This window comes from Dicentrarchus labrax, unplaced genomic scaffold (assembly GCF_905237075.1).
Source record: "Dicentrarchus labrax unplaced genomic scaffold, dlabrax2021, whole genome shotgun sequence".
In the NCBI taxonomy this organism is placed as follows: domain Eukaryota; kingdom Metazoa; phylum Chordata; class Actinopteri; family Moronidae; genus Dicentrarchus; species Dicentrarchus labrax.
This window is the reverse complement of record NW_026136706.1, coordinates 10,836,926-10,861,348: the sequence shown is the minus strand read 5'-3', so window position 1 is coordinate 10,861,348 and position 24,423 is coordinate 10,836,926. Positions and strand designations below refer to the sequence as shown.

At 40.4% G+C, this 24,423-nt stretch overlaps 2 protein-coding genes across 2 annotated transcripts in view; one reads left to right on the top strand and one right to left on the bottom strand.

The window, feature by feature from the left end:
- The window catches only part of LOC127365706 (general transcription factor IIF subunit 2-like), a 44,069-nt gene that overhangs the window by 7,147 nt on the left and 12,499 nt on the right, over window positions 1–24,423 (bottom strand). The gene's annotated exons all lie outside the window — the stretch shown is intronic.
- kctd4 (potassium channel tetramerization domain containing 4) lies at window positions 14,560–16,701 on the top strand. Its single transcript, XM_051404086.1, has one exon. It carries the CDS (start codon window positions 14,883–14,885, stop codon window positions 15,657–15,659), a length of 777 nt encoding a protein of 258 aa, XP_051260046.1. The 5' UTR covers window positions 14,560–14,882; the 3' UTR covers window positions 15,660–16,701.

Sequence of the window (24,423 nt, the reverse complement as noted above, 5' to 3'; positions counted from 1 at the left end):
AACCCTGCCACTCCTCTTTGTGTGACATTTTCAGCTATTTATGATTTTTAATTTGTTGCACTTATTTTTTTCCAAGCTGTTCTTTCATAAGGTGCTTCAGCCAATTATTCAACTGTCCAACCCACAACCCTTTTCCGAAACCATTTGATGCCTCTTCTGCTCCTCTCCAATCAGTATTGGGAGCTGCTTTTCAATTTAATTTTATTTTCCTTTTGCAGATTTCGAATCGAGGAAATGGAGTCCAGTTGGTGAGCGTTGGCGTTATATATATATTGGCAACAGCTCGGTCTATTGTGCATTGTTGTATGTTTGGCTTTGTTTGTATCTGGACACATAAAACAGGTCTGAGAAGCTGCCACGTTTCACACTCAGCAGACAGAGAAGCTCAAAGGGCAAACAGAGAGAGAGGAAGTGTACAGAGAGCTGTGGAGGTCATGCACAGACTGCAAGGCTTTGATAATGAGCAGACCGACAGGCCCCAGATGACAAGTGGAGGAGGGAGAGAGGCTATCAAAACTTACTTTTTACGTTCTCTTACAATTTCCAGAAATAGTTGAGGATTCCTCAGGTGTGCTTGCCAAATTCCCTCCCTCGTCCACACGCTTGCCTCACTCAACGTCTTTTTTCCTTTTTGTCTTCACTTCCCACTTCAAAACGTGGGCGAGAAATGCAAAGAAAAGACACAAGGGGAAAAGACGTCTCTCCCTCTTACGCGTCATCCGAACCAACGTCAGTTTTCTGATGACGCCGACACAGCAGGATCACCTGTCAGTCATCATCAGCTGCTCCACTGTGTCTTTTGTTTCCTGGTCCGTATTTCCACAGAAAATGGGATCTACTATTCAGATGATATCAAGGGTGCATATTTACTCTGCTTGTGTGCTCATATTGTTTTATTGAAGTCCTCCTACGTGACAGATATTTGCCTCTGCGTGTTGTCTCTTTAAAACATCCGCACATGCACAATAAACCTCTATTCAGAATGTGTACAGATCGAAGCACAACTACATTTAAGGGTCCTTCCCGTGTACGGTCTGGACCTGCTCTTTATGAAAACTGAGACTAACTGAGATAACTTCGGTTATGATTTGGAGTTATATGAGTAAAATTTAGATTGAAATATTCACTGCTTAAACACTGGATGCACACGAGCCATTTCTACTGGCAGCGAAGCATTTTTGTATTCATTAATTATTGATGTCTCCATTTATTGAAGTCCTACTTGTAAAGTCCCTATTTAAAGATTTATGATTGAAATGCCACAAATGTGAAGGAATAATTTAGTGTCTTATATATGTTGTTATTACATATATAAATGACACTGATAGACAATTAATAATTCTACTTCTTATGATTCTTTTTAACATATATCCACTAATTCAACACAATGGCACATAAGAAAACCTAAAGTTGGGAATACCAAAACACCTGAGTTGGTTTTAGGTTCTTTGTGTGTTGACCTCAAGCCTCCTATGGGAAGCTTCCTTGCTCCCCTGAGTCCTTATAGTCCTCCAATATACTTAATACTGTCAGATCTGATTAATTGATCACATGAGGATCAAGGAGCGATGAAATTAGGTAAATGGTGTGTATGTAATGTGCGGCGCACCTTCTTCTTGGTTCAGATTGGGTGTTAACAACTCTAAAGTGCCTCGTTAATAAAGCACTGCTGAGTTTATGTTGATGTGTTACTGCCTCAGTTACCACTGCGTTATTGGTATTGGTAAAAAGTTTGAGTGTCAAATGGTGTTATTTGACTCATGTATGCTCATCTTTCACATTTCTTTATTGCCTTTAATTGGTAGAGAAAGCTGAAGCGCAACAGGAAAGGAGGGCAGAGAGAGGATGACAGACAACAAAAAGCCACAGGTCGGAGTCGATGGCTGCAGACAGGAGCTCTACCAGGTGAGCTACCACGCACAGAGGAAATTTATAGCAGCGTAAAGCTCAATCTGATTAAAAATACTGTGTAAAAATGGCTGCACTGGCCTGTTTCCCAGCTTAAAAGATAAACCAGATGTTTTGTTTTTCTTATTGTTAACAAATCTCATAAAAGCCCAAAATCTACAATGTGTTAGTCCATCTCTGAACGTCCTCCTATGAAGTTAAATCTGTAGACACAGGTCCCTAATGTAGGTAGATTTTTTAAAAAAGTTATCAATTTATAATCGATACTGTAGTTGTGAAATTGTTTGGGACTACTTCCAACTGTCAATCCACATTTGGTGAGTGAGTGATGAGTTTTTACAGCAGCACAATGAATGTGGCAGAGGTGGCAAAGATACACACAATCTTACTCAAGTAAAAGTATTGATTCAACTTCTTTACTCAAGTAAAAGTGTGAAAGTACAGGCTCTTTGAAATGTACTTCAAGTATAAAAGTAAAAACTACTCCCTCACGTCTATTTCCTCTTTTTTGTCCTGTTACATCTGTCATGTGTGATATGCACAGGTCTTGATGTTGGGAAGACGTGCAGAAATTAATAATTTCACTAAAGTAACAGTAAAGTTTTGAAGCTGTGAGGAGTAGAAAGTAAAGATATTTGAGTAAAAATATAGTAGGGAAAAAGTAAAAAGTTGTACAGATACCTAAAGATTACCATATTGAAGAAAAAGATAAAACATGTAGAGCCAATGTTCATTGTAATAAATAAACAATCAGCTGTGTGTGGCTCATTAATGTGTTTTTTTGAGCTCTATAGAGGAATAGGCTTCGTCTCCAGTGGATTTTTATTGTTGTCACTGTTTGTTTTTGTTTTTAATGGGGATCGGACGGCAACAAACCTATAAAAAACACCTCCAACCTCATCTTATCTCAGTGTTCACCAAAGCCGAACAAGTGCAAGTGCAACCGGTCACCATAGTAACCACCACATGCCACCTGACATCACGTGTCACGCGACATTACACCGCCGAGAGAGAGTCTGTCTTTAATCTTGAGCCAGCGATGTCACAGATCTCACTAATGTTCATCTTTGCCTTTCCCCCACAAATGGATGCAATTATGTGCAATTATTGGCTGGTGAGTGCCGGAGCACTTGCCAGAAACACGTCTAAAAAAAACACTCCCACACACACACACACACACACACACATGCGAGAAACATGTGTGCACACATGTACATGAGATCTGGCTATAGCAGCACCGACCCTCTCTCTGTTGGGGCCGTAGTCGCGGTCAAACCGGGTCAGGGCCGTGTAGAAACGTGGACCGTTTCCCTCCTGCCGCTCAAGTTCTTCTTGTTCCCTTTGTCCAGAATCCAGGCGAACACTGTGTGCACGAGAGAAATGTCTAACATGCTGTAGATTATAGAGAGAGGGCCAGCGTAAGATGTGGACTGACCACAGCAATGTGTAGCTCAAGGCTTCAGTGTGTGGGAGGAACACTTGAGATAAATAGTAGACTTCTGCACGTTGGCTTTCACTATAAAACTCTTAAGTGCAAGATAAATGTTTTGGTCCACACCTTCGGCAGACATTCAGTATCCTAATTCTCCTACGCAGCGATCATTCATTCAGAGCTGCGTAAGAAGACTTCATTGCTCTCTACTGGATGAAGAAGAACAGCTGAAATTTAAACATGAAGGAACTGTTTTGATGCAGTTACATGGTGGATTTCAGTTCTGTCGGGCTTCTGTATTTATGATACTACAGACACAAGCTCTGAAGCTCACTGATTCAACCCTTATATCCAATTTGTTTTATCTGTACACAAACAGAAGTGTAAAAACAAGAAGTTGTGGTTCCACGAGGCAAAAAGAAGTGTTATATGCATCAAGGCTTTCTAAATTACTGAGGAGGTTTGGAGAACTGATTTGGTACGGGCATTTATTTTGGCATTAAAGCTCACACAATTTTTTATTTGTTAAAAAAAATAAAGCTGCCCCAGGATCTAAACGCAGGTCGCTGTCCAGAGCGACATCCTCCATTAACACACGACAAGGGAACACAACCTATAATGACGTTTATACCACCGATCATCAGAAAGAGAAACTGATTGCCAGGTTCATTTCCGTGGCTTTCCCGTCACAGTACAGCTCTGTAATTAGCAGCTGCTAATTTTCTGACGTCCCCAACTTAAAGATGTTGTTGCTGTTGATGGATGTATGTGATATCGTGTCCTTTACATGTGAACACAACAGTGGGAGTGACACAACAGCCTATATGCACTTCACTCTTGGTTGTAGCTGTAATCACACTTCGCCCACATGTAGTGTAACACACACACACACACACACACACACACACACACACACACACACACACACACACACACACACACACACACACACACACACACACACACACACACACACACACACACACACAGCCTGCCATTCATGTAAAACAATAAATTAGAGAGGTCTGAATTTAACACAAAATAATGTCAAAACAGCACCAAGCCAGTGCAGACACAGACTACTACTGGATCTCTGCACTAAATTATGTCTTAAATCTGACACAGACCTCAATACATGGTCTGTATCTCCGACACAGAGAGTGGATCTACGAGGAAAGTTCACAAAAACATAAGGATCTATCCGAAGAGGACCATAAGCTTTCATATATATAATAATATAACATAATCTACTGAAATGTTATTAGTAGCTATTAATGTGACTCAGGCAGGTCTGAGATCAGTATTTCTCACACTTTTTACACCACATACCACCTCTCCATCACCATTATGACCGACGTAGGTCAACCCTATTCAGCTATGGACAGTTCACGCTGGGGACAGGTTGGGGTGGGTAAAAATATCGATTCATCAATGCATTGCAATATATTTTTTCCCAATTCAATATCGATTCATTAAATCCTCTGAATCGATTCAAGCCCCTGGCCAGTGGGGGCGCGGTGAGCAACACCTGTGTGTGATTTGCGTTGTATGGACGGAGGCCGCACTCGACTACACAACAACAACAACATGGCAACCGAAGCAGGTAGCAGCAGTGTTAAACCTGTGGATTCAAAACAGACACAACTCGACAGATCCTTCCTTTGCAAACTGCCACCAAACTTTTCTGCCCGCGCACAGAACATAACAGAGTCTGTGGCTGTCTTCATACGTAAGGACCTACGACCGTACAGTGTCGTGGAAAACGGGGGTTTTAAGAAGATGGTATCCACACTGGAACCACGATACGCCATACCAGCACGCAAACACATGACGGAAGTCGCCGTCCCGAAGCTTTTAAAATTATCAACAGGTACTCCAATGAATTATTTGTGTAATTCTACTTATTACTGAATCGATATCGAAGCATTTAAATCAATATCGAATCGAAATGATATCGAATCGAATTGTGACCTAAAGAATCAAAATCAAATCAAATCGTGAGGTTCTTAACAATACCCAGCCCTAGGGACAGGTATGTTCCTATTAAGAAGATAATCTTTTTATTGACCGTTGTTGAATGAACCACAGCTAATCTGTTGTAGTAGTATCGTCCCATCACATTTGATCTTGTGGTATTTTTATTAAAAAATGTGTAATATTTTTATAGCATTTTATAGCATTATATGTGTTAACTGGTGTGTTAGATGTATGAATCTTACAGTAATCCTGTTCAGGTGTTACTGAGTGTATCTGGGATGAAGCATCAGTACTGTAGTTGTGTTTGCTATCCGAGTCTTTCCTTTAACACAGTATCTTTAAATCGAGAGGGACGGGTATATTTACAGATGTGGCACAGTGGCAGCACAGTGGGGGATAATGTCAGTAAATGTGAGCAAAATACACATTTTACAAATACTGTATGTCTGTAACAAATGAAATATATCACTGAATCTTGATTTCAGGCATTCAAATGTACTCATAAGTGAATCTTACGCATTGAGATGCTGCTCCTGCAAAAACAGACCCAGCATGTAAAGATAACAGCGGGGAAAAGACCCTCAATGCTGACTGAAAACACCAAAATCAGGGTATGTAATTGGAGCTTAATAAAGTGAGATGAGGATAAGACAAGAACTTTAAAAAGCCCTTAATAGACAGTATAATAAAAAAAGGGAAATCAGGAAAACAAAAACAGGTAGATAAAAAAGTTAAGATCTGTATTAACTGCAGTGAAGACATAAGTATCTATACATTAACAAGACATTACATTTAACAAATTCTTTAAGAGCAGAGAAGTGAAAAACAAAGGAAGAGAGAGAAAGATGCGAGGGTGAGGAGGTCACTCGTCCACCCCCCCACGCTCATCTCTTACTCTCCATCTGCTCTGAGGCCCTTTCCTCAAAGCTCTGACCTCCCTAATGTTAAACACAACAAACATCTCACCGCCCACCAGGCCCGCTATCCTCCATCAGCGTCCACATCTATGTTTCACCGTATATCAGCAACAAACACAGCGAGCCTACACATACTGAGAGTTAGAGCAATAAATATACCAGTCAAAGACCTTCATCAGCATGCAGCATGATCGCTACTCTTCAGCATTGTAAAAGCGCTGCTGCTCAACAGTTCCTCCTTTTTCCTTTACAAAAAAGGTTCATAGCCTTAAGCTCCATTCAGTGTCTACAAAAAGAATTTGTTTCTTACAAACACAAGAACTGACCCATTGCATAAGCTGCTGCTGTTACTGTGCCTCGGGCTACTCGTGTGACCCTGTTTCTCTCCGCTCGCTCTCCAATGAGACTTTTTTTTTTTTTGGGAGGATTTCATTCAACTCCCTCTCGCTTTCTGATCTTGACTCAAATCGGATTGAAGCCTGGTGATCTATGGGTTATAATGCAGATTGTGATTTTCTAGGTTTGAGGATGTTTTTAGCTGCTCTCAGGAATAATTTGTAAGTACTTTAGGAAGACATTGGGCCCATACATACGCACAAAAACTGTGCCTTTGTGTCATTTCCCTCACGTAAAGCTATTTATTAAAGAAAGACTGTGGTGTGAGAATGTGTGCAGACCCAACTGCAGGTCATATAATAAGGTGGAGATTAAAAAATACAGTGAGAGCTGGAATCTAATAATAAAACATTGCTTGTTAAGGTTGTTAGGTAGTTTCACAGTTGGACTGCAGTCTACCCAGCATCTGTGCTCATAAAAAGGCAAATATAATGTACAATACAATACAAAACTCCTTCTACTTGACTGAGGATGATTGGATGATGATGCCGGCACAATGAGTTAAACTCGGGTGAACTTTTAACCTTCTTTGACACTGCTGACCCTTTGAGGGAACGGAGAGCCAGAGAGCACAAATGGAGGAAGTTATCTTGGTTAATTAGCTGTGTTTATTTATTTTGGTTTAACCTCCTTTGTGGTGTAACCAGACCTTTACACCAGTTCAATGCCCTGGTGGGAGTTCTGGTGAGAAAAACATAATAAATACTAATAATAAAAATAATAATATTGTTACTCCAAAACTGAAATTCATACCAAAGAGTTTTCTTGGCTTGTCCTTTCATTTGTTTGATATTGATTATTAAAGAGATCAGAGATCATGTGGAATAGAACTAATTATTATGACAACATTTTTTTTATATTATACCTTAAAAACAAACAGAATGAAAGTCTCATTAAATTATTTTTGGCTGCGAGCAAGAAACCATCACATGGCTGAAGCAAAATGGCTGCAGGCAAACCCTCAACAAAGGACGACTGGACTGCAATTAAATAAACTGTACGGAGAAATCCTTTTTTAAAGACTGCCATATGAAAAATATCTAAAATACTGGAAAAACTACTACGCACGCAGTCCCAGACCAACAAACGGTGATGATCTGTGTGTTCTGACACCTTTCTATCAGAACCAGCTTTAACTTTATCAGGGGTTGAGGTTCAGTAGCTCGTCTGTTGGATCGGACAACACGGGTCAGCCTTCTTTCCTTCCTGGAGCCACTTCTGATAGGTACTGACCACTGCTGCAGTTCTGGAGTTGTTCTGACCCAGTCGTCTAGCCATTACAACTTGGCCCTTTGTCAAAGTTGCTCAAATCCTGCTGCCCATTTTTCCCGCTTCTAACACATCAACTTTGAGAACAAAATATTCACTTGCTGCCTGATATATCCCACCCACTGACAGGAGCCATTATAACGAGATAATCAATGTTATTCACTTCACCTGTCAGTGCTTATAATGTTATGGCTGATCTGTGTATACAGTATTTGCTAAGAGGCATTTACACCTTAATACAACAACTTGGTTTTCTTTGACAGATTGTGTGTTTACACTGACGGCGTCATTTTATTTTTCTGTGTTCATGATCTTATCATATATTAATAAATATAAATTTAAAATGTGAAGCCCCTCTAAAGTCCGTTTCAACATGAGCAATGTAAACTATATCATTACCTGTCTGATGTCACTGCTGATGATGGGTTACAGGTAGACGTGATGAGATACTGATGACGGCTGCTATAAAAAGCTTAATGACAGCTGCTCTGGCCTCGGCGGAGAACCTGGCCAATGCAACACAACTGGTGAAACCGCACTCACTCAAACCGAGTGTGTCTACATCCGAGGTTACCTGTAAGACCGGAAACCAATCTTGTGCACGTGTACCAAGTCTGTTAATTATTGTAATGTATAAACCAGAAATGTACGTACACACGGCTTCATGAATCTGATTAAAAAGACACAGAGTTTTAGTCATGAACCTACAAACTTGGTCTGCTCTCCTCTTACTCCTTTACAAACACAGAGAGACAGTAGTGACAGAGCCTTGTCTACACATTATGACAACAAGGAAGCAACAGCAGAGACGGGTTGAAGTCGCTGATTGGATCTCCAAATATAATTTTCCATTAGAGCTAATCTCTACCAGGCCCAGAGGCTGCTTAATTTAGGAAATTTAATGATTCCATTCATTAACTCTGAAGTGATTTTCCGATGTCTGTAACTGTGTTCAGCCCACTCGTTTTGATTTTAACGTGGACTAACACCATCCATATGCAACAAACAGGCTTCAGAGTGCTACAAACACAGAGAAAACTGGTGGACTCGACTGCTGTAGGTCTATTTCTCAACCTTAAAAACTCACTGGCTGTTGGCACATTTTACTGTAATATTAAAATATATCCTGAGTTCCTTTAAAGTTTCCTTTAAAATTTGTGGGATTTTTTCAAAATATTATGTTTTGATGTTTGACTTGAAGTGATTTTATTCCCAGATGTTTCTGTGCAACAAACCATCTGGTGCAGTCAGGTTCACCTTATTTTGCAAGGAAAAGTCAGAGGATCACCAAGGTTAGTAGGACTCATCCTCGGGGCACAATGGATATCTGTACCACATTTATTAGCATTCGTAGCTGTTGAGTTATTCCAGTTTGTCGTAAAGAATAAGACATTATATAAGTGCTTTATGATGACTAATAAACAGTAAATATCCTACTAATAAGCAACTAGATAATAGTGAATATGTGTACATTAATATAAAGTGTTACCTTTATTACTGTTCAAGTTGTTTTATTTCCCTTTTTTGTATCGATTGACTGTAGATCACTTTATGTACATACGTTCTTCCAACCGGGCCCGTCAGTCCAACAATCAGCGATTGCCAATATATTCACACATGCGTGGGTGATGTGCAAGCGCCCCCCCGACCCCCACAACCACCTCCCCAGTAGTTTCAGATGGGAGAGGAGAGGAGCTATGTGTGACAAGCTCTAACAGATTTAATAAAGAAAAAACTCACCAGATGTCAAGAAAGGAAAAAGAAAAACACCTATTTTGTCATTAAACAGATAAATACAACCTTAAACCTTCTGAATTTAAGTTTCTCTCTTATACCAAACCAAGAGTAAGTGATCTTTAAACACACTTCAAACTCGACAGAAACAAAATAAAAGTCACCAAACCGTCTTTATTAGTCTTTACACTGTTCCAACAATCACAAACTCTGGTGTCTGTCCCTGCTCTGTCCCCATTTTGCCCGGAGTTAGAGTCTTGTTTAAAGCCTCTGAGAATCACGTTGTATCTTTCCCTGTTGTCAAACTAGTTGACATAAACTCTTAATCCACCGCAGTTAGATGGGAAAATACACTCGCTCTACAGCAGTTTTTTTTCCCCTCACTCGTTCAGCGGCTCAGTGTGTGGACTGCACCGCTGAACGTCTGTCACTGAGTGGCTCTCATCCTTCAGAGGCAGAACATTAAATTACCAAAATAAAATGACAAATATCTCTCCCCAAAAAATCCAACCACGATGGACAATCGCCGATATTTTCATCCAATCGCCCTCAACCGTATTCCACCACCACTATTTCTACCATGCTTTATTTTTAGTTAGTTTTATTCTGAATCTTAGGACTATTTATATTTTGTACCAACATTCAATGTGACACTGATGCTCCACCAAATGCTGATATCTGATCACACGCGTAGACTCTATACAGTAGACAGACTTCCATGATGAATAAAGCAAGAGATTGACAGCTCAGAGCTCATACAAGACCCTATTTTAAGTGGTTGCCATGCCAGCTTCACAGCAGTCAGTGACTCCATGTTACACCATAAGCTCTTAGAGCAGCTCCATGAATAATTCACCACTTTTTAAGAAGAAAGGAGAGTCCTCGCGAGCAGCATTTTGGGAAATTAAATTTGAACATCCTGAGCTGTCAGTTCGATAGAGAGACACACAACAGCTGTGACAAACAGATTCTCACTGACTTTGACGATAACGATTGTCCTCGATGAGCCAATTTTAATGAACAGGAGGGAGAAAGCAGGTCAAACCTCCCACAATCCTCTCTGCTGCATCTTGGCCTCGTTTGCAATTCCAATTGAGTGTTGTTGATGATGATGATACCACTAATCACTTATGATTAGAAAATCGCCGCGGAGACAGAGAGAGCTGTCACTCTGGGATCTTCTTCCAGATAAACACACAGAGAGAAAAGCAGCCCTTCAGTAACCCACATCAATTATTGCTGCAGTCACTGCGTTTGAATTGAGCTTTTCACTGAAAATTAATCTTCAGTCATTCCTTATGCAACGCTTTTTACACATTTACAGCTCTGGAGGTGCAACTTGTTGATAACCTGTTGCACAAATGTAATACACCTGTTGCTCGCCGTTTCTTTTAATAGGAGAATATTCCTAAAGTGGCATCATTTTATTTTTATTTTGGTTGTTGGAGAAAAGAGCTGAGGTTATTTCCATGATTGTGTCATCTCTCAAATTAAATTTTAAAATGAAAGTTTTTCATGAACTTGCACACAGACAGACGCAGATAGACACATGTACTTTTAGTGATCTAGCCCTGCTAGAAGTAAACTTTAAACCTAAAAATGGTTTAAATAAAACCATTTACTTAAAAATCTTTATTTATAAAAGCTCAAAATGTCTGTTAAGTTTATAAAGAACTATATTACTATATTATTTATAAAGAATTTATAAAGTCTATTGTGGTCCTAGTTAGGTGCAGCACAGAGATAGAGAGCATCTTCAGAGATGTGGTTACGAATGACAGTAGAAGATTTAATTGGTCATGATAAAATATATATAAGGTAGTTTTAGCTTATTGTACCATCTATAGCTGCTACTTTCTTTAAACACACTTTTTATTTATTTTAAATTCTCTTTGGAGCATTCTGAATTCTTTATTTTAAGTTTAATAAGTACAGACCCAGAAAATTACAAATCTTCCCTCATTTTTCATTTGTGTTAATAAATAAAAAAGCAGGTGCACACGCAACAGCACCTTGATTTCTACATCTACTTTGCATGTGAACGGGCTGCTGAGAAGAGGCCTCAAGTGTGATCCAACAGACTTTGAAAAAGGCAGGAACGTGGGTGCGAAGAGGGTGAATTTACATCAAACATCAGTGGCTTGAAGAACACAATAAGAAGTAATTTACTATAAGTGAAATTACTGATCAAGGGTCCTTTTTTTTTCCCTCTTTGAACTTTTACAACTTTTCAAGATGCTTCTGCAACTGCGGATAACAATGTGGGTAATTAGAACTTTAGGTTTGTGTTTAACATCTTCTTTTACTTATTTATAACCTTTCTACTGTCTATCATTACTATTTCAAAACCTGTGACAGCCCAATTTCCTCACTGGCATCATATTTTTACCTAATCTAATTAGAGCTGAAAAGATAAGTTGATTGCCAGAAAATAAATTAACCACATTTAGATAATTGATTAATCATTTAAGTCATTTTTTTAAACTCAAAAATGCCAAAAATTCACCGGTTCCAACACTTTAAATGAGATTACTTTGTCTACTTATTATTTTATGGTAATCAAACTATTAGCAGGACATTTTTCAAAATGTATTGATGTTATATAGACACCAAACAATTTATAGATTAACTGAAACAATCTGCAGATAAACTGTTAGTTGCAGCACTAAATCTGCTCTAATCTATCATTCCAGTACCCTGCTACTACTCTTGTCTGTGATGTTCAGTACATCCTAGTCACCATCTATCCCACAATAGTACGACAATATTTTGCCACCGAGTAGTCCGAGATATAAACATCCTTGCAAAGCAAACCTTGTGTCTGCGCTGCCCTACAGTCACAAACACCTCCACAATCCAGGTACTGTGTCATTGCCAGACTCCTGTGCAAGTGCTGATGAATTATGCAAACAGACTGGCATTGCCTCTCTGCTGTAAAAAAAAACATCTAAAAGTAGGTTATAAACCATCTGGACTGAAATATTTCTACAACAGAATCGCTGTCGGGGTCGAAATCGAGCATAAACATAAATTTAGTGTGCAGGCTGAGTGTCCATATTACCTCCCCCCCCATGGTTCTGTAATTTCCTATAAAATGGTGCTTAAAGAAACACAGCTAATAGGTGATTCACATGATCGAAGGTAGGAAGACACTGATAGAAAGATATGGTCTTTATAAAACTGATTATAGGTTATTTTTAAATCATTAGCTCACCATGTGGTTGCTGAAGTAAGTAGACCATGTATCGAGTACACATTGATTTTTACATGTTAAGTCTCCAATGACCAGAACACATAAAAGGCAGCCCCTCTAACATAAAACTGATGGGACGAATATATTGGCTATCAGCGATAGGCCAATCCTTCATCAGGTCTTTTTTATATCATTTTATTGAGCTAATTTAATGTTCAGCCTCCGAAGCATGAGTGAGAGCTGCTACTGACAGCTCAGTGAGCTCACCCAGCAGCACAAAGAGGCCAGCAACGACAGAGAGGCAACAGGGATAAACAGCGGGAAGAGCCAGAATAAAAAAAAAAGTCTAACTCTTAACTCCTTAGTCTGAAACTTAAACGTTTATTTGATTGTTGAAACAGCGGAAAGAGTAACCCAAGGTGAGTTTTGGTGAGGTTTATTCAGTTTCAATGATTTCCAATTTTACGATGAGTTAACGAGACAACTAAGCTAACATTAATGTATATTGTATATTTTTTTGTTGACCAAGGAAGTAAGAATGTTTCCTTTATTAATATTTGATGAGTTTATTGTGTTTATTTATGGATAAGAGAGCTCGTGGAACGTAGAAAACTCACTGCTTGCATACATCTCCCAGCTGAAGGGGGATCAGCAATCACCGGTTGTTAGACTGACGCTGGCCTGTTGGAAAATTGGACTGTTGAAAATAACATATTGCCCCGACCCTACTAAGCCACATACAATTTAATACTGTAAGCCAAATCAGTTACTGCCTTCCTAGAATAACATTCACTTAGCACAGTGTCCAGTATGCTGAGGACCAAATCCAATCATCTACAGTTTTTAAAACCACACACAGCAAGCAGCGAGTAACCAAAAACATCAGCCTAACATATTTTACTACTATGATTTATTTTTTTTAACACATTTGCAGTTGCACTAGAAGAGACACTATCATATGAAGCACACACACATACACAGAGTGGTGGTATGATACCAAATTACCAGTCTAGTACAATTTCCCTGAGGGGGACTACAGGCCAAAGCATTAGCCAATTCCAACTCTGTCCTTCAGAACCAGACCACCATTGACTGTAATTGGTCCATTTCCTTCACAGGACCCCAGAGCGAGCGCACACAAGACACACACACACACACACACACACTAAATGCACAAGCAACGTTCACTAAGATAGAGGAAAGCTTGTTACCTTGCAAGAAAGAAAACAGGATATTTACATAAATGCATTCCCTGTTGCTTTCATTTACATAAGTAAGACTATCAGCCTTCTTCTCGCTGTCATAAACAGAGATGAGACAGAAAAAGCCCCACGAATTAAACTGGACTCCTTTTCAAACAGATTCCAGTTCACATCTATTGCTGTGTGGTAAACAGATGGATTTGGCTGCAAAAGGAGTTTCATATTCAGACTCACACAAGCTGAGACAGTTTCACACCACAAAAATTATGGAAGCAACCCCCCCCTCCATCTGGTGATAGGAGGGCGTGTGTGTGTGTGTGTGTGTGTGTGTGTGCGCTAATTGCTAGATCTCTCCTCGGCACCTTTTTTATCATAGATAATTAGGGAAAGAGAGCAAGCAAGAAAGAGCTCCTGGAGTCCGTACTCTTCTGTTGTTTGCTCTCATACTCCCTCTATCTCTCTCTCTCTCTCTCTCTCCTCCCTGCATGTGACGCTGTCTGCCCACCCACTCCTAAAGGGTGAGAGAGAGAGAGAGAGAGAGAGAGAGGAGGGACACTGAGCAGCACAGAGAGTCAGTCTGTTTTCAGCTCCCAGTTCACTGTAGCTGCTCTGCCAGACAGCACTCAACCATCCACCACACACACACACTCTCTCTCAAAACACATTCACTTCTCACTATACGACAGCTGACAACACCTTTTCATTTTCTCAGCAGCACCACCACAGACTCACATTACCAGATCCACAAGAAGAAGAAGAAGAAGAAAAGGAAGAAAAAAGACAGACTCGATTTTGTGCTGCAGACATACCGGCTCTGAGGAGGCTGGGTCGAGGCTGGAGAAGGTGACTGGAGAATGGAATGGAACCTCAGAAGGATGGAAAGTGAACTGAGGCACATCAACCCGGACCTGCTGCAGCCCAGCAAGAGCTTCAAGAAGCCCTCTTCAGGCACCATCACCATCAATGTAGGGGGGTTCCTGTACACCGCCCACCGGACCACCCTCAGCAAGCACCAGGGTTCCTTTCTGGAAGAGCTGGCCAACGGTAAGAAGCCGGTTCAGCACACTGATTCAATGGGCAACCCGTTCATTGATAGAGATGGTCCCGTCTTTCGCCACGTGCTCAACTACCTTCGAACCGGAGAGCTCCAGCTGCCCGACGACTTCCGGGAGGCAGGGCTCCTGCGACGGGAGGCCGATTTTTACCGTCTGAGCGAACTGGTGGAAGCCGTGGTCGAGTGGGAAAGCCAGAGGGCGGCCCAGCGGGAGGCCGCCTTCTTGGAGGTGACGGATAGCCACGAGAGGTCGCAGGGCCTCAAGGTGTACTGCAGCGACCCCATCTTCATCGACAAGGTGAAAGCGAGGCTGGTGCAGATCTCCAAGAGCCGCCTGGATGGCTTTCCAGAAGAATTCGTGGTGTCGTCCAACGTGATCCAGTTCCGACACTTCATCAAGTCGGAGCCGGGCTCGAGGCTCGTACTGAAGGAGGACAGCACATTCTTGTGCACACTTGACTGTCTGAAACTAGAGACAGTGATGCTAGCACTGAGATCTGGCTTCAAGCTGGTCACCAGCCTCGACAGCAGCAAAGGCTCCGTGGTAGCGGCTGAGGCCCTGCACTTTGTCAAGTAGGATGGAGGGAAACAGAGGGAAGAGAGGAGGAGGAGGAGGAAGGGGGGAGGCAGAAAGGGAAAAGAGTAGTGCCTGATTCCATATCCACCCTGTTAATGTAAGGTATTGGCTTGAAGATCTTGTAACGTGCTGAGCTGTGATGTGTCATTGGTGGGAGAATTAGAACAGGGGGGTTGTACTATCTCTCAGTGTTTATATCTTAACTGCACATTGCTGGCTTACAAACACAGGATTTGCTAAGTTTGAGGTAACATGGTGTTGGTTAACAGAAGGGTATTTTGGCATCAACCTTTATACTGCTTTGTAAACTTGTATTTCTAGTATTCAGAATGATCCAGAACAACTCACCATTTATGATGTCTTAAAGTGCATTTAATTATTAGATATCACACAAAAACTACCAATAATAATAATAATAATATGGAAGACAAGCCAACAATGAATTCTTCCATAGAGAAAAAGAAGGGATCAAATTGAGATTCTGAACATCAACAGCTTTATCAGTGGATTTGTCTCCGCACAAAAACTGCTTCTGCTGCTTTGTCAACGGCTGCGAAAGCCTTCAAAACCAGCAGTGAGGTGCACTGTTGTGCCATTCAGCTTTTACTACAGGCTGTGTGCGTGTGTGGGTGTGTATGTGTGTGTGTGTGTGTGTGCGTGTGTGTGTGTGTGTTGCTATACACTGTGTGTGCTGTGTTTACTTGGTTTAATAGCTTGTGTTTAGTTTATTAGCCTCTCTGGAGCCTGAAGGGAAAACCACAGCACATTAACTGTCGTTTTGGATGGACTTGACTACCAAACTTCACATTACAAAATCAGACTGAAATAACATTAACCATTTCATCAGATCGTGTCCACAAGTTGAGTTTAAGTGCAAAGAACCGTGATTATTGTAAGGGCTTTGAATCTAGCATGATGCATGTGTGCACTAAATGAACTGTGTGTTTGTTAGTGCTGTGAGCCTCTGTGAAGTCAGTGCCACAACAATGCCTATTTACTTTTCAATGTGAATATTTTACAAATAAAAGTGACACTGAAACTATGGGAAAGTCTTTTTAAGTGTATCTGGTGCAAGAATCCTGTTTAATATCGCTTGTAGTGAAGTTGAGAAGTTACTTTGCATCAATTATATACAACACCAGACTGCAAGTCTTAGAAATGTACTGGGATCTGCTCACAGTCAATGGCATAAAAAGGTAGAGTGATAACCCTTTAAATCTGACCAACATGAACCTAGTCTGTACAGTCTGTAACTGGTAACCACTGAGCCAGACGGGACCATTCGTGTTACATTTCCAGAATCTTATGAAACAAATAAGTGGTAAAAATACAATGAACTGTTTCTCACTTTCAGCTTTAGAAAACCAGAACATTTTGTTTGCATAAAATTAGTCCTGTTACACTTCTCTGCGTGTGTTAAACACTCATTTTTTTATGTCTGGAACAATCTAGAAGGTGTGCAAAAAAAAAATTCAAGGATAACAGGGACAAAAATAACACTACGTGCAGCATATTCTCTCTTGTTACACGTATTAGGTGTCAGAACAGTAGAGGGTGTAATGTTCCTGGGTTTCTGCTGCCTGAATAAAGACATCACATCTAAACCCACTTTAGATGGCTAATTTTGAAAGTGGCTTTAATTGATAAATGCCACAGGAGGATTTTCAACTACAGAAACCTCCAGAAATTACCAATCCCTTTATTTAAATTACATACACATCGCGATGATGACTTCACAAACAATTGTGATGTATAGTTTATCCGTCTCTAATTAGCCGGGCTTATAAGAGGTTAATTTGAGACTATAAATAGGATTTTAGGATTTTAAAATACACATTTGGCATCCCCCAGGGGTCGTATGGAAAGTAGACATATAGCTGCTAATGCTGAGTGCATTATAAAAATTTTCCAGTAGATGCAACATTTTCTCTGCATCCTCCGAGGTTTATGATTCCTAAAATTGAGATAAAAAGGCTAAAAACTGACCGTAACGTAAACACAATGCAGCGTATGAGTCAAAAGAGAATTAAATTCTGCCTGTTTGGCTATATTTTGGGCTCACATTAGAAGGAGTGGCTCAACCATATATATGATGTAATTGAAGTACGACCAAACTCACTGTGACACAAGTGAATGACTTTTTATTTTTGCTGATCTAAAGTAATTGTTTCTATAGATAAGTACAACTTGGAGACGTATATACACAATAGTGAATGTTTCTAAATGTTAAAGAACACCTTAACATCGGCTGAAAATGTTAATTGTTTCGCTGCAGTGATGAAGAAGTGTACTCGGGGTTGTGGTCTGCACATCCTGACATCGCTGTTGGGTTACAGGTGCAACAGAGTTGAAACAATAGTTAAGTTAATCTTTAGAGCGATAATGTTGATGCCTCTGCATTGCATTGAACTGATCTGGCTCAGAGTTTGGGGTGTACCTTTGAATTTCTGAATTTATTTTAAGCAAATAAACTTTTAAAGGTTTTCCCCTCCTGTGCATGAAGAGTCTCCATAATAGTCATAATGTCTTACAGGAAATCTGCAGGACCTAACGGTGACAGTACACTTATATTTGATAAAAGTCAAGTATAATTGATAATAACAGTCATTATTGATTGCTTAAACTGGTCATAGTAGCTCAGTCCATAGGGATTTGGCTTGGGAACCAGAGGGTTAAGGGCATTGAACCCCTAACTGCTGATTTTGCCCTCATATTGGTGTCTGTACTGTAGCTCCAGTGTGTACTTTGGGCCTGTGTCCAGTTGAATTCAGTCCAGTGAAAAAATGTACTCCCCCAATAAAGTACTGAGAATTATAATTTAAAAAAACAAAACTCTCACAATGTCGTCATACAATAATGTAAATTACACGTTGTAAAAAGCTGTTATATTCATCCAATCGCCCTCAACCCTATCGATGAGTCCATGAGTTTGGGGCAATATTTGGTCATTTTATTTTGCTAATCTAATGGCCAGTTTCCAAAGGATGAGAGCAGCTCAGTGACAGATGTTCAGCGCCGCAGTCCACACGTTGAGCCAAAGAACGAGTAGAGACATGAAGAGGGTGGAGGAGCGAGGGAGGTTAGGGGGGCATCAGAGAGGCAGCGACAGCAGGTAGAGCGAGAATATTTTCACATTTAACTCGGCTAGATGGTCAGACACCAGAGTTAGTGAATGTTGGAACAATGTAAGGACTAATAAAGACTAGTGGTCAGTTTTATTGAATGAAAGTGTGTTTTAAGATCGTTTAACAAGGTCTTAGTTTGGTATAAGAGAGAAACTTTAATTCAGAAGCTTTAAGGTTGTATTTTTCAGTTTAATGACAAAATAGGTGTTTTTAATTTCCCTTTCTTGACATTTGAGTGTATTTTGCTTATTACAAGCTGTTAGAGCTTGTTGCAGGTTGCAAACTCACTGCTCATTAATTTAATTAAAACATGCTCTGCTTCGCTCTCACCTTCACACCAACTGCTCGCTGCCATCACAGTGCAGCAACTCTACCTGCAGAAGCCTTCGGGGAGCCCCTTCAAACCCCCTCCCTCCCCAGTTCCAGAGAAGATATGTGGTATTTTAAAAGTAGGTCAGTCTGTGAGATAAATCCTGCCCTTTTCCCTCAAGGAAGACCTCTTTTTATCTCTCTGCATTGCACTCTGATGTGTGTCATCATCAATGTTAGTACTAAGATACTATTTATCCTAGTAAAGAGCAGTGTAAATGTTAACTGTTCCAACTTTGGTAGTTGTCAAAACTGATAGCTGTAGTTATTACCCTCTAAGGGTTGAGTTTAGTTACTGGAATAATAAGATTATTGTCCCCTTCCTGATTTGTTTTTGTTATAATTAGCCTCCTTCTTTAAGGTGGTGTAGGAATGGCCTCAACTTATGGAAACCTTACTGAACTAGTTCAGATGAGATTGCCTTTTAATCGATAGTGATAGCTGAAGAGTGGCGGGGGGGGGCCACAGGTCGGAGTCAAACCCATGGCTGCTGTAGAAAGGACTCACAAGGTTGACTTTCTGCTGGTGGAAATATTTCCCCCACTAAGATGTGAAATGATTGACAAGAACATGGATGCTGCTGCTTTGATTTAACAGTTACGAGTAAAAAGGAAATATGGTAGACTAATGTGACAAAATGTTTTTTAAAAATTGTAATAATAATAATAATAATCATTATTTAACAGGTGGCTGTGAAAATCTAACAATAATTAAATTAATACCATAAACAAGCAACGACTAGTGGACTATTGGCTTTATTTTACCCGGAAAAGTCCTGTATGAGAAGAGTGAATTGAGTCAAGAGTGAACAGTTAAAGTCTACATGAAACAGAAATCAGAGATCTATTTGCTTCCACACATTTACCAATTTCCTGTAAAAAGGAGCTAGGGAGTGGACTTGGCGCTGTGCGTTACGTCCCCCCAGTCAAGAGGCTATTAAGGACCCATTAGCGGACTCTGACAGCAGCAGTTAGCGGAGTTGAGGCAGAGCAGCTGGAGGACGTCAGAGAGAAAACCAAGATTTTCTCCATAAAATATGATCCAAATCACTCCCCCAGCAAAACAGTCACACTGTTGCTAACTAACTAATCAATCTTCACTCTGTATCGCTCAAAGTTGAAGACTGATGATGACGGGTGAATGGCATGATATTATTGGTTCATGCTTACATAAGCACACGCCACATTTAGTTTTACAGGAAGACAAAATGATTGGACTTCAATATAAAAATACAAAGAAATTGAGTTTATGTAATTTTTTTTGGTATACATAGTTAAATAAGGGTACAATATGACCGAGGATATCATCTTTCATGGTTAAAAAGACATTTTCTATTTCATCTGGACTGGAGTTATGGTCTTTTTTTTTAGCTCTTTGGAGCTGTGCTCACTGAATACATTTGACCTACCACATGTGACAAAGTCAATAGTTTGATTGTACTGGGTCGCAAAAAAGTCTAACACTAGTGTGTAATGGCTGTGTTTGAGGACCAAAAAGCTGCTTTGGCAGTGGGCGACGTTGCCGGTGCCAAAGCTAATGCACAAACAAGTCCCACCTGGTTCATGTCCAAACAATGTGAAGCAGAAATGCGTCAAGATCCATTTATGGAAATGTTTAAATTTAATAATTCCAAACACTGAAAGGAATTTATCTCCTCTAGAGTTTATTAGTGGAAAAGCCTTAAAAAAAAACATGTTAAATTGCCTCCTACTGTACACCTTTCAGTTACAGAGGACACCAACAATCAGCCACCTTTGAATCAACATCATCTCTCACTGTACCTCCGACTGTGTGTCCCCCCCCCCCCCCACTCCACTCCATGGTGACCGAAACCATCTGCTCCAGCAGGCAATGTCGTCAAACGGTCGGACCAGCCGCCACCACCCCCGTCATGACTCATACATCCACATCAACCTCTGACATCAGGCGGACCTCATCCTCAACCCACTCCTGACAAAACACAACAAACACACAACGCACACGCAAAGGTGCGACATAGTAAATGAGAACACCTTTCGAGAGGAGCACCGGGTGCTGTTCACCTAGCGCTGGTAGCTCCACCGCCAACGACATCAAACCTGCGGCCTTTTTTTAATTGCAGATCGGCTCCATGCATATTTTATGACGATGACGGCTTTTACTTATTAGTCGTGGGGTCAAAGTGATCCACGCCTCATCAAAAGGCAGCTTTGGATGATGAGGGAGGCAGGAGGTGCAGGCGGAGAGAGAGAGAGAGAGAGACAGAGGAGATAACAGCAGTGAGAAAAGCTCACATCATACTACTATCATCAACAGTCTCATCTTAGTCTTTTCACCTGTTGCCAGGCAAACTCAACTCCTACATCATACGCTGACAAGCTGCTCTCTTTCTCTCTAAACGCGCACACACCCCTCCTTATCGCGATGCCTTAGTCGTGTGGTGCCGCTCAGCCAGAAAATGACTAACATACCTCAGATTTTTTATCTTTAAACTCCACAAAGAGAGGCAATGGCAGAGGAGGAGGAGGAGGAGGAGGAGGGAGATGGGAGAGAGAGACGGGGTGATGAAGAGGAGGAGGAGGAGGAGGGGAGGCCAGACCTCTTCCACTTCCACTCACAGCTCAGACAAAAGAGGCAGCGGCAACCATTATTCAGTCACAAAAAAGAGATGAGAAACAGATGCAGAGAGGCCGAGGGTGCACAATGAGTGTGAGAGTTTAGAGAATTGTTTTTCATGCAATAATATTTTTAGACAATAGCTGAGCTTTTTCATACTAAACGCTCAAGTGTTTCCCCCCCAAAGAACTGTACGTTTTCCGCAGGGTATGAAAGCCTCTAAAAAGGCATTTACACTTAAAAACAAACTTGTGTCTTGGGAATCATTTGGCCTCAGATTCAACCCCCTTAAAGACGTATTTTTCTTCAAAAACAGAAACTATTCTGCCTGTGAAGTAAAATAAAAGTGCAGTTAGTTTCTGCAGTTGTCTAGAAACACAGCATGTTTTCTAATCTTATCATATTCACTGACATTATACCCTCCAAAAAATTACACTTGATTATAAAATATTGTTAAAACAACTTGAATCTGACAAAATTATATTAAAATAAAATACATTTTACCATACACTATTAGTAATGTTGATCAATTCTACAATTTAAATCTTATTTAGTGACAGAAACCATATCCCATTACAAGTAAAATAGATCAATATTGGCCTGATAGATCGAGCTGGAGAAATAAACAATTTGTGATCAAAATAGTTGCTAATTAACTAATAATTAATAAACGAATCATCAGCTGTATGGTAAATTTAATAGAAACCGGTAGGAGAAAAATGCAAGGAGGCTCTCGAGCAGAGCCGAGGCAGAGAGACAGAACGAGGCAGGAGCAGGAAATAAGAGCCAACATGTCCTCCACCTTCATACTGTATGTGTGAAAGTGGTAATCAGCACCCTTTGACACAACATGACATTTGAGGCCTCCACTCTGAGTGAATTCATTATTTAAAATGGCCAGGGACTACAGATGGAAATTAACCTTTAGGCTAATTCTGGCATATTTGAGGCTAACCCACAGGGGGCGCCACAAAAATGTAAAAAAACATTCACCTCAAAACCCAACTGCTCAATCTGCCTCCCACATGGAGGAATCAGCAGGTAATGCAGCACTTTAATGCTTCTTATATGTATATTTTATATTTATGTTCTTTGGTGTCACAAAGAGCTCATTGGTTTTTATCTATGGCTCATCAAACACAGGAAAAGAAAGCATGTATTTATCACAGCAACAAGAAATCTGATAATCATTAGGCAGTATGTACGTAGCTTTGAAGTGTCGAACAACTGATCCTACCAACAGTTTCAGGTTTATGTAGGTAAACTAAAATACAAACATTTCCAGGATCATCATTTTAATCAATTTCCAAGGTGTTTCCATGACTGTAAAACTAGTCTCCACATTTCCAGGTTTTCCAGAACTCGATTGATCCGCAGTCGAAAGGGAAAAATTCTCGTGCTGATGCACATACATGTTACCATGGTTACTGAATGATTTACTAAACCGCACACATTGCTTAAAACAGACAGAATATAAAGATTGTTTCCTCAACAGTTGAACAACCTGCAGACAGAGAGCCGATTTATTAGTTAGATATCAACTATTAAAAATATGTTTGGTCCATTTGCTTTCACACCAGAAAAAGAAACAACACACCAGAGTCGACATGGAAGTGCACTGAGACCCTCCTTTCTAAGCACTCACAGTTTCTAAGTTTCAGGAAAGAACAAGATCTCACACTACCAGTGAGACAAACTGGCCGACACACAGAAAACTTGGGGCCCAGGAGCATTTTTCCAGCATGTGGGAGTACTGGTTGGTTCTGTGTCTCTGAGCAAACAATGAAGCTGCCATTTGTAGTTGTGCTGTGTGCACTGCACGTAATGGACCACAGGGTATATGAGACACCGCAAAAAAAAAAAAAAAAAGGTGTGATAGGGAGTGGGAGGTCAATAAATATAGCAAACATTTACCCCACAGCCTTCTGCAGAGCCAGATAGTGAGTGGATATACAACAATACCGACTGTATTGTATGTCTTTTTTAATAAAGACAAGATTTAGTCTGTTTCCTCCGGAGGATATTATCCCTGTTATGACATAAATTCAGGATTTTCCCCTCTAAGCCACGTCTCTTGTCAAACCTGAATTATGACTAACTGGAAGCTGTTGTAAGTCTCATATCTAAACTCTGCACAGATCCCCAACGTACAGCAAGAAGCATTATTCATACAGCCTGCCAGTGCCAGAAGACTTCCTGAATCTGTGCACGACACACACACAGCTCAGGCCTGATTTGGACAATGCAAAGCAGCAACTCTTCACTGAAAGCCAGACTAATGGTGGGTGAGCAGCTTTTTTTTTTTTTTTTTTTAAAGGCTGAGTGAGGCAAGTTTTGTTGAGTAAAATCCTCCCACGCAACACAAAATGATTTTCTTGCTCAGACATCTCACACAAAAAGTAATACAAACATACGGACTGTGTGACCTGTGTGTGGCGGAACCGCCATCGTATCAGATGTGGACAACACTGCCTGGCTATTATTACATTTTTAATAAAGAGCCAATATCCAGCCAGCTCATACTCTGGTCTAACAATAATCTGATCCTTTTTATTCATGTGTCAGTGTGCATGAATCCCTACAAAAGGTAATAGCCGACTCACTGGTGCAGGTCAGCTGAGCTTCTGGATGTTAAATACAGAACTGGGCTGTTAGAGTAAATTGGATTCCTCATT